At 39.5% G+C, this 13,100-nt stretch overlaps 1 protein-coding gene across 1 annotated transcript in view; it reads right to left on the bottom strand.

Moving 5' to 3' along the window:
• Nucleotides 1–13,100, bottom strand: part of GC (GC vitamin D binding protein) — a 202,612-nt gene that overhangs the window by 20,460 nt on the left and 169,052 nt on the right. Inside the window, exon 10 of the mRNA XM_077476444.1 lies at nucleotides 11,761–11,858. Within this exon, the coding sequence (XP_077332570.1) occupies nucleotides 11,761–11,858 (98 nt within the window). The remainder of the gene's footprint in view (nucleotides 1–11,760; nucleotides 11,859–13,100) is intronic.

Raw genomic sequence — 13,100 nt, 5'->3', positions numbered from 1 at the left:
GATTGCAAATTGACCTACCAGGTGGTGGACATGGACAAAAGATAGTTCCTGTGATAAAGTATTGTTTGGAAACCCATTGCAGTACAGATCTTTGCGGGCCTATATAACTGCACATGCTCTCTTTTTATAAGAAGTTGTCTTTTTGTCAGTGGGCCCCATGGTCTTTGTTTGTATTTCCGTCAAGACCACTGTAGGCCTAAATTTTCTTTGGAAGTTATTGTTAGACGCAGTTTCAACAGTTGCTTAGAACGTGTATAAACCCGAATACCCACATCGTTGTTTGAATAGCTCGCCTTTGTAAATGTAGCTGTTTAAGTTTTGTTTTGTTATTATGGTTTTAAAAAAAGGGTCCTAAATACATGTTAATCCTACCAGTTCCTGCTCTATCCCTATAAAAAGCTTTTCTAATAGGTTGACCAACAGCAATCAGTTGTGCAGGACAGTGATGTTCCTGTTTCTTCTTCCAATCCAATGAAGTTGGTGCCTCTTGCTGGTTGACTGACTGCTGCTGACCATTTAGCAGCTGAAATAAGGACTTCCTGTAGATGCAACTGTACCTTTTGTTGGACAATTGGCCTGTTACCGTTAGGCCCCTTTCACACATGTGAACCTTTTGTCAATTTTTCATCCATCCATTGATGGATGAAAAATGGACATCAATGCATCTCTATGGAAAAATGGATGTAAATGGATGGTCAAAAAAAAAAAAAAAAAAAAAATAGTATTGATACATGTCCCCCATGGCAGTAGCCAAGCCCCTATACCCTTTTTATGGCCAATAACTTGCATATAAGCCTTCAATATGGGGACTTGATTTTTCAAATTCGGGTCTCATGGACTTCAATGGGGCTTGGGCTTCAGGTCTGAACTTTTGTGATGTTTTAGAGCTCTGGCGCAAACCGAACCGGGGGGGGGGGGGTGTTCGCCCCTACTCTAGTGCTGTCATTCTTTCATGTTATACATGCATAGTCTCCCAGGAACTCCATTGTAGCTCCACTGGGAAATAAAGAGCTGACACATAAGAACATTTATTTTGTTCAGTTGACCAAGCACGGACAACTAGCTAGTCAATTACAGTAACTAGCATTTTCTTCAGAAAGCCACAAATGGCAGCCTTCATATTTACAGTGACAAAGCATTATTTTGTTTAGACCATTCAGTCTAATTTGCTATAGGCTTGTGCAATTCGTTTCATAATGAATCGAAATTCGGCCGAATTTTGCATCTTTCGGACATTCGGATGCATCCGAATGTCCGAATAAAAAAAAAACAAATTACAACGAATACGAAAGAAATATAACGAATGAATTCGAATGAATTCGACATGATTTGAAATTATTTCAACCGCATTCAAAATTATTTCAACATGATTCGACATTATTTCAACTGCATTCAAAATGATTTTTTTGTATCAAAAAATACAAATAAGGAAAGAGAAGAAATCAGAAGAATTACATAGTTTGTCTTGTCCAGAAGAGGGAAGATAAAACAATATATTGGGAATTATACAGTATTGCCCTACTGAAAGTTTCATATATAGTAATTAAGAAAATGATTAAACTTATTATTCAATTTGTATTAATTTCTAAGTTAATAAGCCTAGTAATAATAGCACAAATATGGTAAGTAAAGTAAATATGCAAAGACAAAGTCCATAGCAAATTAGACATGTGCAAAAGGAAAAAATTTGTTTAGTTTAGTTTAGTTTTAATTCGTTAATTCATTAATTTTGTTTAGTTATATTCGTTAACTTCCTTAAATTCGTTTTCGGATTTCGTTTAGTTTTCTACCGAATTCGAAAAATTGGCCACATTCGAAAATATTTCAACCAAATTCGAAAATATTTCTTCGAAATGATTTTAACATGATTTGACATTATTTCAACCGCATTCTAAATGATTTCAACATGATTCGACATTATTTCAACCGCATTCGAAAATATTTTGTGACCCGACTTTAGGGCCATGTATCTCGGGGTCACTTGGTGCTAGACACTTCAAATTTGGATATGTTGTAGTGCTAGTATTATTGTGTTTTCATACCAAATTTGGGGTTTCTAGCTATAAGTGACCCCGAGATATGTGGCCCCAAAATCGGGTCGCAAAATGTTATTAGTTATTAGAGCAGAGAATGACATTTTGCGACCCGATTTTGGGGCCACATATCTCGGGGTCACTTATAGCTAGAAACCCCAAATTGGTATGCAAACACAATAGTACTAGCACTACAACATATCCAAATTTGGAGTTTCTAGCACCAAGTGACCCCGAGATACATGGCCCTAAAGACGGGTTACAAAATATTTTCGAATGTGTTTGAAATAATGTCGAATCATGTTGAAATCATTTAGAATGCGGTTGAAATAATGTCAAATCATGTTAAAATCATTTCGAATACGGTAGAAATATTTTCGAATTTGGTTGAAATATTTTTGAATGTGGCCGATTTTTCGAATTCGGTAGAAAACTAAACGAAATCCAAAAACGAATTTAAGGAAGTTAACGAATATAACTAAACGAAATTAATGAATTAACGAATTAAAACCAAAACTAAACTAAACAAATTTTTTCCTTTTGCACATGTCTAATTTGCTATGGACTTTGTCTTTGCATATTTACTTTACTTACCATATTTGTGCTATTATTACTAGGCTTATTAACTTAGAAATTAATACAAATTGAATAATAAGTTTAATCATTTTCTTAATTACTATATATGAAACTTTCAGTAGGGCAATACTGTATAATTCCCAATATATTGTTTTATCTTCCCTCTTCTGGACAAGACAAACTATGTAATTCTTCTGATTTCTTCTCTTTCCTTATTTGTATTTTTTGATACAAAACAAAAAAGTCTGTCCCTCTGTGTTACATCAATTCTGTAACCCACTTCTCCTGTACTTTATGTTTTTTAGTTTAATGGCCAACAATTCTGTCAATTGGACTTCTTAATAGTCATTTTGTTAGTCTATGTTGTACATTTCTTTGTTTGTATAACAGTTCTTTAAAGTATTTAGCCCAGAATGCTAACATTTTTTCTTTGTTCCATTTAGTTTCTATGTCTATCTCCACACGAATTCAGGGTTTAAAATCTTTATTTTCTATAACAGCAATTTTGAACACATATATCTTTCCAGACAGCTTTTCTATTCTTTGCACTATTTCCTTTTCTTTTTTCCCTTATGCGTATTTTATTTACCATTCCGCTTATTAAATTCAGATCATTGAAATATTCTCTTTTTTTTTAAACAATTTAGACCAGGGTGTTTTTTTTTAATCAAGTCGATTTAAATCACTATTTAAATCATTATTTAAATCTCTAGTAAAAAGGCTCGATTTAAATCAACTCAATTTAAATCATAATTTTTAAAGAGCAACTGTTATCTCTGTCCTGCAGCAGATTCTCCTCTGATCCGCTGTTGACTCACCGACAATACTATTCACATTAATAGAATGGCTGGTGATGCAGCAGTGACACAACAAGGTGAAGGACGTGGCAGCAGCAAGTGAGTTGATGCTCGCTAACAGGGGCTGCCATGATGGATCTGAAATGACAGGTACTCTTTAAATGTAAAGACTCATTCTTAATGTTGGTTAGAATATTTAATATTTGCAAACAAAATGAAGGTTTCCTATTAAGAATAATAAACTGTCAGCTTAGTAAAACAGCGATATCACAACCAATTCAATCACACAGTTTGAATTGTATGAAGGAATTTTCCTGAACTTTGGTTTATCTCATGGTTACTGTGGAATTATGTGAATGCATCAATGCACTGCATGTTATCTCAGCTTGCAGAGCTTCGATTCATTGAATGAGTTTACCAAAAATGTAAATACTGCAGAACATACAGCCTCATGCTACACGACTAAGCTCTGTTTCATGCTGAATAAACAAAATTATTAATGTATCTTAAATAGAAAACTATCTTTAGTTAGATTTTTACTCCAAAAGCATTTTATTAAAATAAATTTGATAAAAAAAAAAAAAAAATGGTTTTATTAAAAAACAATCATTGATTTATATCCACCCTGATTTAGACCCGTCATTTCTCGTTAATTCATTACCTTTTTAACCACTTCCCATCTCGCGTATAGTAATATGAGGGCCGCAAGGTGGCTCTGCCCTCCAGGGCGGCTGTCATATGACATCCTCGGCTTCCCGCTGCACTCAGGAGCCGAAGCCTGTGCCCGGTGGCCTCGATGGCTGCCGGACACCCGCAATTGCTTGTCACAGAGCAGGGAAGTGGATCTGTGTGTGTAAGCACACAGATCCATGTCCTGTCAGGGGAGAGGAGATAGGCGGTGTGTTCCTTGTATATAGGAACACCGATTGGTCATCTCCCCCAGTCAGTCCCCTCCCCCCACAGTTAGAATCACTCCCTAGGTAACACATTTAACCCCTTGTTTGCCCCCTAGTGTTAGCCCCTTTCCTACCAGTGACATTTATACAGTAATCAGTGCATTTTTATAGCACTGATCATTGTATAATTGTCAATGGTCCCAAATTAGTGTCAAAAGTGTCGGAACTGTCTGTCGCAATATCACAGTCCTGGCAAAAATCGCAGATTGCCGCCATTACTAGTAAGAAAAAAATAAAAAAATAAAAATGCCATAAATCTATCCCCTATTTTGTAGGCACTATAACCTTTGAGCAAACCAATCAATATACGCTTATTGCATTTTTCTTTTACCAAAAATATGTAGAAGAATATATATTTGCCTAAACTGAGGAAGACATTTTTGTTTTGTTTTTTTAAATTGGGATATTTATTTTAGCAAAAAGTTAAAAATATTGTGTTTTTTTCAAAATTGTCGCTCTTTTTTGTTTGAAGTGACAAAAAAAAAATATCTGAGGAATATGCTGATAGAGAAAATAAATGTATAGCTGTTAGGGGGGGGCCGGATAGGATTCTCTGAAGAGATGAGTTTTCAGGGATCATCTGAAAGTAGACCAAGTAGGAGATAATTGGACAGATTGGGGTAGAGCATTCCAGAGGATGGGAGAGGTCGTAAAAAGTCCTGGAGGCGAGCATGGGATGAGGTGACAAGGGAGCTAGAGAGCAGGAGGTCTTGGAAGGAGCGAAGAGAACGATTTGGTTGTTATTTTGAAACAAGGTTAGTGATCTAGCTGGGGGCCAGGTTGTGAATGGCTTTGTAAGTTATTGCTAGTATCTTGAATTAAATTAATTGGTTGAGTGGCAGCCAATGGAAGGATTGGCAGAGAGGAGTAGTAGATGCTGAGTAGTTTTTAAGGTGGATGAGCCTGGCGGCAGTGTTCATGATAGATTGAAGGGGGGGACAGATGATTTAGAGGTAAACCAATGAGTGAGTTGCAGTAGTCAAGGCGAGAGATGACCAGGTAGTGGATTAGAAGCTTTGTAGTGACATAAGTTAGGAAAGGGCTTATCTTGGGAGATGTTGCGGAGGTTGAGGCGGCAAGTTTTGGACAGCTTTTGGATATGGGGCTGAAAGGATAGTTTAGAGTCCAGAATTACTCCTAGGACCTTGGCATGGGGGACATGAGTTGATAGTTGAGCCGTTGATTTCAAGTGGCACGTGGGGGAGGAGATATCATGACCTCGGTTTTGGATAGGTTAAGTTTGGTTGGTTCCAAATGAATTGTTTCCATGTTCTTTACCCGCTTCAGCCCCAGAAGATTTTACCCCATTCCTGACCAGAGCACTTTTTGTGATTCGGCACTGCGTCACTTTAACTGACAATTGCGCGGTTGTGTGACCTGGCTCCCAAACAAAATTGATGTCCTTTTTTCCTACAAATAAAGCTTTCTTTTGGTGGTATTTGATCACCCTTGCGTTTTTTATCTTTTGCGATATAAACAAAAAAATAGCATCAATTTTGAAAAAAAATCATTATTTTTTACATTTTGCTATAGTAAATATCCCCCAAATATATATAAAAAACTTTTTTTTCCTCAGTTTGTGCCGATACATATTCTTCTACATATTTTTGGTAAAATTAATTGTAAAAAAATATTATTGATTGGTTTGCGCAAAAGTTATAGCGTTTACAAAATAGGGGATAGTTTTATGGCATTTTTATTAATAATCTTTTTTTTTTACTAGTAATGGCGGCGATCAGTGATTTTTATTGTGACTGCAACATTATGGCGAACACATCGGACATTTTTGACACATTTTTAGGACTATTGTCATTTATACAGCAATCAGTGCTATACAAATGCACTGATTCCTGTGTAAATGACACTGGCAGTGAAGGGGTTAACCACTAGAGGGCAGTGTAAGGGTTAAGTGTGTCCTGGGGAGCGTTTTTAACTGTGGGGGCATGGCTATGTGTGACACGTCACTGATCTCTGCTCCCGATCACAGGAAGCAGAGATTAGTGACACTGTCACTAGGCAGAATGGGGAGATGCTTGTTTACATTAGCATCTCCCCGTTCATCCTCTCCGTGAGGCGCACATGCGATGGCATGGCGGCAAATTTAAAAGGGCATACAGGTACGCCCATTTGCCCAGCTGTGGCATTCTGCCAACATACATCGGCATGCGCCAGTTGGGAATCGGTTAAAAAAAATGTTGTCACCAGATTTTTATTTAATGAATAGTTATCATTCATATTTCTTACAGTATATGTACACCCTAACTGAAACAATTTTTTTATCTTTTTGTTCTTGTTTTTTTGGCATCTCAGTGCAGCTGATTACCCACAGCCACTTTGAAGACAATTTCTGTGTAAGTATAGGTACCATGGCCAGATCTAGGGGGTCCTGGGCGGGCTGCGTCTCTCCAGATTACATTTGTGTCCCCAACAGCCAACTGCATTCCCCCTTCCTGCCTCTACCCTGGCCACTGTGTCCAGCCGCCAAACTCTTTCTCCCCTCATTTCTTCTCACCTGTCACACTGGTCAAACCAAGCCAGGGAAACTTCCCTTGGCTTCTCCCTATAATGATCAGAATTAAGAAAATGGTGGTGAACAGAAGCAGAGAGACAGCGATAGAGGAGAGAGGCAAGAATGGAGATAAAATAGAGAGTAAAGGATCACAGAAGCACAGAGAAAGATAGTGTGGATGGTTTGGAAGATTGGAAGACTGGGGGGAGGGGGGGGCGGTGATAGTAAGATTTATAGTTGGAATTTGTACAGAAAGTGAGGGGGGTTGGATGGGGAGGATCGGATCCATGCTTGTGGTTGTGATGGTGGGGGTAAAAGGATTTGTGCTTGAGGGAGGGGTTGGGGTGCTGGATGGAGTGGGGGGGGGGGGTAAGAGGATTTATGGTGGAAATTGCACTGGAAAGGGGGGGGGGGCGAGAAATTAGTTTTGAGACGCTCTTTATGCAATCTGACAGAACTTGAGCTATTTTGCAAAAAAGAATGGGCAAAAATGTCACTCTCGAGATGTGCAAAGCTGGTAGAGACAAACCCAAAATGACTCGGGTGGCACAGTGGTGTAGTGGTTAGCACTCTCACCTATTAGTAAGAAGGGTCACTGGTTCAAATCTCAACCATGACACTACCTGCCTAGAGTTTGCATGTTCTCCCTGTGCCTGCGTGGGTTTCCTCACACAATCCAAAGACATGCAGGTAGGTTAATTTGGCTTCTGTCCAAAATTGGCCCTAGTATATGAATGGGGACCTGGTATTGTGGGCTCCTTGAGGGTAGGGACCCATGTGAGTGTATAATGTGCAGGGATAGGGACAATTGTAGACACTCACTCAGGATGGACTGGTGTCTTTATTCAACCTTACTAACTATGAAACTATGGAACTATGAAACTTGCAGCTGTAATTGCAACAAAAGGTGGTTCTACAAAGTATTGAATTGACAAATGCACGCCACACTTTTGAGATATTTATTTGTAAAAACTCTCGAAAACCATTTATCATTTTACTTCCACTTCACAATTCTGTGCCACTTTATGTTGGTCTATCACATAAAATACATTTATGTTTTTGGTTGTAACACGATAAAAATGTGGAAAATTTTAAGAAGTATGACTGCTTTTTTTAAGGCACAGTACATGTCTTTGCTCAGAGTGGGCTCTCTGATGGTAAGAATCGTGCATGGCATAAGGAACATACCTACAGAATAAATGCTAACACAGTCCTTTGTAGTCGCTGCAGGAAGTGCATGTTACCACCCCCTAATCCATGTGCCCCTAAACTAATCTCCATGCAGGGCACCAGACACATGGATTACAATTGTTTGTTACAACTGACCCAACAATGCACATGAGCTGAAAGCCACTTTCAAAGAAACCTGGGCTTCCAAATTCATAACACCTCAGCAGTGCCACAAGCTGATCGCCTCCATGCCACACTGAATTGATAAAGTAATTCATGCAATAGGAGCCCTGACCAAATATTGAGTGCATACTATACTGTACATGGACATACTTCCCAGTAAGCCAACATTTATGTATTAAAAATATTTTTTTTTTTTTATTGGTCTTCTGAGGTGCTTTTACTCCCCTGCTAGCGGCCGAATAAAGGGTTAAAAGCACCCACGCTTTGCAGGCGCTTCGGCAGCAGTGCCCATTGATTGCAATGACAGGGGCAGTGTATACACGGCTTCCGCACCGCCCGAACGATGCTGCTTGCAGGACTGTTTTTCCTGTCCTGCAAGCGCACCTGGCCTCTCACACTGGGGCTGCAGGGGAGGCATTTTTCAGGCACTTTACAGGCGCAATTTTTAGCCCAAAAGCTTCTGAAAAACGCCCCAGTGTGAAAGGGGTCTAAAATTTGTCTTTCAGTCTCACCTTAGAAAGTATTAATATTTTGAAGAAAATTTTTCTGAAGATATGCTGATTTATTTTGGTAAATAAAAAGGTAACATATTTATTCAGGCACACAATGATAAACAACACAAGCAAGCTTACAAAGAAAACATATATGAGCCCAAAAGGACATTCAGTCTAATGTTTGATATGCCACCAACACGAGTGGAAGGAAAGACAAATCACTTGATTCCCCCAACAACACAGTCAGTGTTGATGGGGGAATGCCTCCCGCTGCACTATTGTATTCTGCACTATGGGAAGCGCCACGTCTCTGCAATCACGCGATTGCAGATGCGGCGCTTCATTTGCAGGCTTTTAACCCGCCTTGTGGCACGAACCATCACGCCAAATAGCTTCTGCATATTATATGTTATGCACTATGATGGCCGGGGCTTTGAGTGACATTCAAGTTATGATGTCACTTCTGCTTTTATCTTCCAGTGCGCCCGAGCAGAGGACGCATACGGAGTGGACTCCTCTACTGCTGTGTGACTACACAGTCACACTGAGAGAAGACAATGCTGTCTCGGAGCCATGGCTAGCCTTAAGGCTGGATTCACACCTATGCATTTTTAGTGCTTTTCTGCAAAAATGCAAAAAGCACTAAAAATGCATAGGTGTGAACCCAGCCTTAAGACCCGTACATACATACGAAAACCATAACTAAAATTTCATCCGATGAACGATTTGCCGATTTTCAGACCGTTTGTATAGTGCTATCGACAGCCGAAGTGGGGTATGCCTGTACTGTACCACAAATGATATAAATTATATAATTCATAAAGGAGGGAAGCATAAGTATGTTTAATGGCCGCTGCCTTTTATTATAGGTATATAATATATTTAGTATATATTCCATTTACTTTTTAACCACTTGCTTACTGGGCACTTAAACACCCTTCCTGCCCAGACCAATTTTCAGCTTTCGGTGCTCTCACACTTTGAATGACAATTACTCAGTCATGCAACACTGTACCCAAATGAATTTTTTGTCCTTTTTTTCCCACAAATAGAGCTTTCTTTTGGTGGTATTTGATCACCTCTGGGGGTTTTTTTTTGCGCTATAAATGAAAAAAGACCAAAAATTTTGGGAAAAAAAACGCATATTTCTTTGTTTCTGTGACAGAATTATGCAAATGATTCATTTTTCTTCATAAATTTTGGCCACAATTTATACTGCTACATATCTTTGGTAAAAATAACCCAAATTAGTGGATATTATTTGGTCTTTGTGAAAGTTAGAGAGTCGCACAAAATTGATCACATCTGATGTACTGGTGGCTGATCTCATTTCTTGTGACCCGAACAAGTCAGGAAAGTACAAATACCCACCAAATGACCCCTTTTTGGAAAGTAGACATTTCAAGGTATTTAGTAAGAGGCATGGTGAGCTTTTTGATGTTGTCATTTTTTTCCCACAATTCTTTGCAAAATTAAGATTTTTCATTTTTTTTATTTTTTTCCACAAAATTGTCATTGTAATAGGTTATTTCTCTCACATGGCACGTGTATACCACAAATGACACCCCCAAAAAAATCCCGCGGCAGCGCGCATTGCGGAAGTAAACAACAGGACGTCCAGGGACGGCCTCCCGGACGAAAGCGCCTGCTCTACGGCCATCATTCGGCTATAGGGCGGGCGCAAAGAGGAGGTTAATATCATAAAATGACAATAACATATCAATAACAACAACAATGACCTAGCTTAGCTATTAGAGCTCAAGCCAATTAAATTAGCAAACACAGTCCCTTTTCTAAGAAAAGGACAAAAACCTCATAATATAAGCCGTGACATGGGATGAGAGGGTGGGATGTGATCTTCTCTCTTTGTCCGGTCAACTGCAATATAATGACGCATTTTTCTTTCTTTTATAGGTTTACAACTCGTGCCATGGCCGTTAAAATTCATTTTGACCAATCAAAGGTAAGTATATTTAACTGCTTAAACCGTTCAAAAATGCATTTTTTATTTAAAATTAAATTTGTTTGCCAGCATCCCATATGTGGTGGGTGGGACATTTCTTGCCCCTCTCACCATTCATAATCCTTCATATTCAGCATTGCTTTAAGGCCTGGTTCACACCTTTGCATTTTTTTAGCACGTTTTCAGTTTTTCAGAAACACACTACAGTCCATGAATATGGTTTCCTATGGCTGTAGTTCACATCTGTGCATTTTATGGAAAGGGCCAGGGATTTTTTTTTCTGTTTTTTGGTTCCATAGATTTCAATGAATTGAAATGCGTATGGAAAAACACAAAATGCACCTGGAATATGCAAACTGCAACCTGCATAGGTGTGAATCAGGCCTAAGTAGCAAGTGAGTTGATTTAATATGTTAATGGTGAAATGTCAATTTCTAACCTGAAGGTATTCACTCTTGAAAATACTTTGGTGCATTGCAATTTGATTACTTCACATTATGTAATCATGAAAAACACATTTTCAGTCTACATTGGCCTCTTGAGCTTTTTGCTTTTACACCCCTTTCACACCAGGGCATTTTGCAGGCGCTATAGCATTAGAAATAGCGCCTGCAATCCGCCCTAAAGAAGCTGCACCAGTGTGTGTAGTGTGAAAGCCCCGAGGGCTTTCACACTACAGCGGTGCGCTGGCAGGACATCAGAAAAAAGTCCTGCCAGCAGCTTCTTTGGAGCAGTGAAGGAGCGGTGTGTTTACCGCTCCTCCACCGCTGCTCCCCATTGAAATCAATGGGGCAGCGATGTAATGCCGCCGGCAAAACGCCGCTATTGCGGCGTATTGCCGGCGGTTTTATCCCTTTTGCGGCCGCTAGCGGGGGTAAAAGCGACCCGCTAGCGGCCGAAATGTGCTGCAAATCCGCTGCAAATCCGGCGGTAAAACGCTGCTAAAATTAGCGGCGTTTTACCGCTGACACAAAGGGTGGTGTGGTATGAAAGGGGTCTTAAGGGTAAATTATTACGGCATCAGCCGGCGACAAGCAGCATACTTTATAACTACAACTTTCTACAATAGCAGTTCTTACCTTTTCTTGAATTCTGAGAATGGATATTTATGATAATCTCCACACAGTTCATTACCTTCATTGACGTAATTTTTAATTTCATCGTTTAGCTGTGATTTCTGAAACAGAACACAGATGCTCATTTGTTGAGATTTGCTTGAGGCTGGGAAAATGAGAACTGTCTCTAAAATGTTAGGCTTTATGCACACTGGACAATTTGCTAACTCTCCTAGGCCCCTTTCCTCCTGGCAACAGAGCTTTGGCAGAAAAAATGCTTGATGCTTGTAAACTTGTATAGTGCATTTAGGCGCATCAAGCTCTTGGACGTTAATTAATTTAATTGCCCAGAATAATAATTTATTCTGGCTATTGAAATGAATAAACACCTAAGCGCTTAACTTGACTAGCACTTAGGTGAGTTTAGCTACATTTTCACACGTGTTTAGGCACATCAAGTTTTGCCAAAACTCTGCTGCTCCTGGACTCACTGGTTAGGGGCCTCTAAATGCCCCTAGGGGATGGGTGCATGGACACATAGGGGGTTATTTACGAATGGCAAATCCACTTTGCACTGAAAGGGCACTTGGAAGTAAAGTCGTTGTAGATCCGAGGGGGATATGCAAGGAAAAAAAAAAAAAACATTTTAGCTTGCACATGATTGGATGATAAAATCAGCAGACCTTCCACTCATTTCAGATCTACCCCTTAGATTTAGAGTGACTGCACTTTCAAGTGCACTTGCAGTGCAAAGTAGATTTACCTTTCGTAAATAACTCCCAAAGACTAACATGTAGGGGGGTAGAAAAAAAAAATCCTAAACTCCACTAGGAGCAGCAGAAAAAACATTAAGTGTTCATAAGGCCTTATACTTTTGATGAGAGCAGATGTGTCTATATTCCAGTTTTAGACTGGATGTCAGCATAAGTACAGCTAAAGTTCCACATGACATCCACATAGTGGACTTTCAAAAACAGCAGATATGACAGCCTGATTTACACACAAAAAAAATGTACATTAATGCAATTCATCCCCCTGTAGTCACACAGCTACATCATACTCTAATAGCATTTAAAACAAGTACATGTAGCACCCTCTACCTAGTTAGGTGCTAGAGTTGGGGTTTCTGTAGTGCAGGTAAATTTAGGCAGGCCTTGCAAGCAGCTAGGCCTGTTTGTTTTGATCTGCGGGGGGGTTGTACTGGGAGTGGCTCAGAGTAGGCTGGTGACCCACAGAGAGCATCATATTTTGGTTACCTCCCTCTGGCTTCTAGAGGATTTTAGAAGAGAGGAGGGGAAGAAAGGTGGAGCTGTCTGGGGTGTTCTAAGGAGCCCTGATCAATCCCCAACCTGGATTGGCAGGGG

This window comes from Lithobates pipiens, unplaced genomic scaffold (assembly GCF_037356315.1).
Source record: "Lithobates pipiens isolate NorthernLeopardFrog02 unplaced genomic scaffold, aLitPip1_a1.2 Scaffold_13, whole genome shotgun sequence".
NCBI classification, from domain to species: domain Eukaryota; kingdom Metazoa; phylum Chordata; class Amphibia; order Anura; family Ranidae; genus Lithobates; species Lithobates pipiens.
This window is presented reverse-complemented; position numbering and strand designations above follow the sequence as displayed.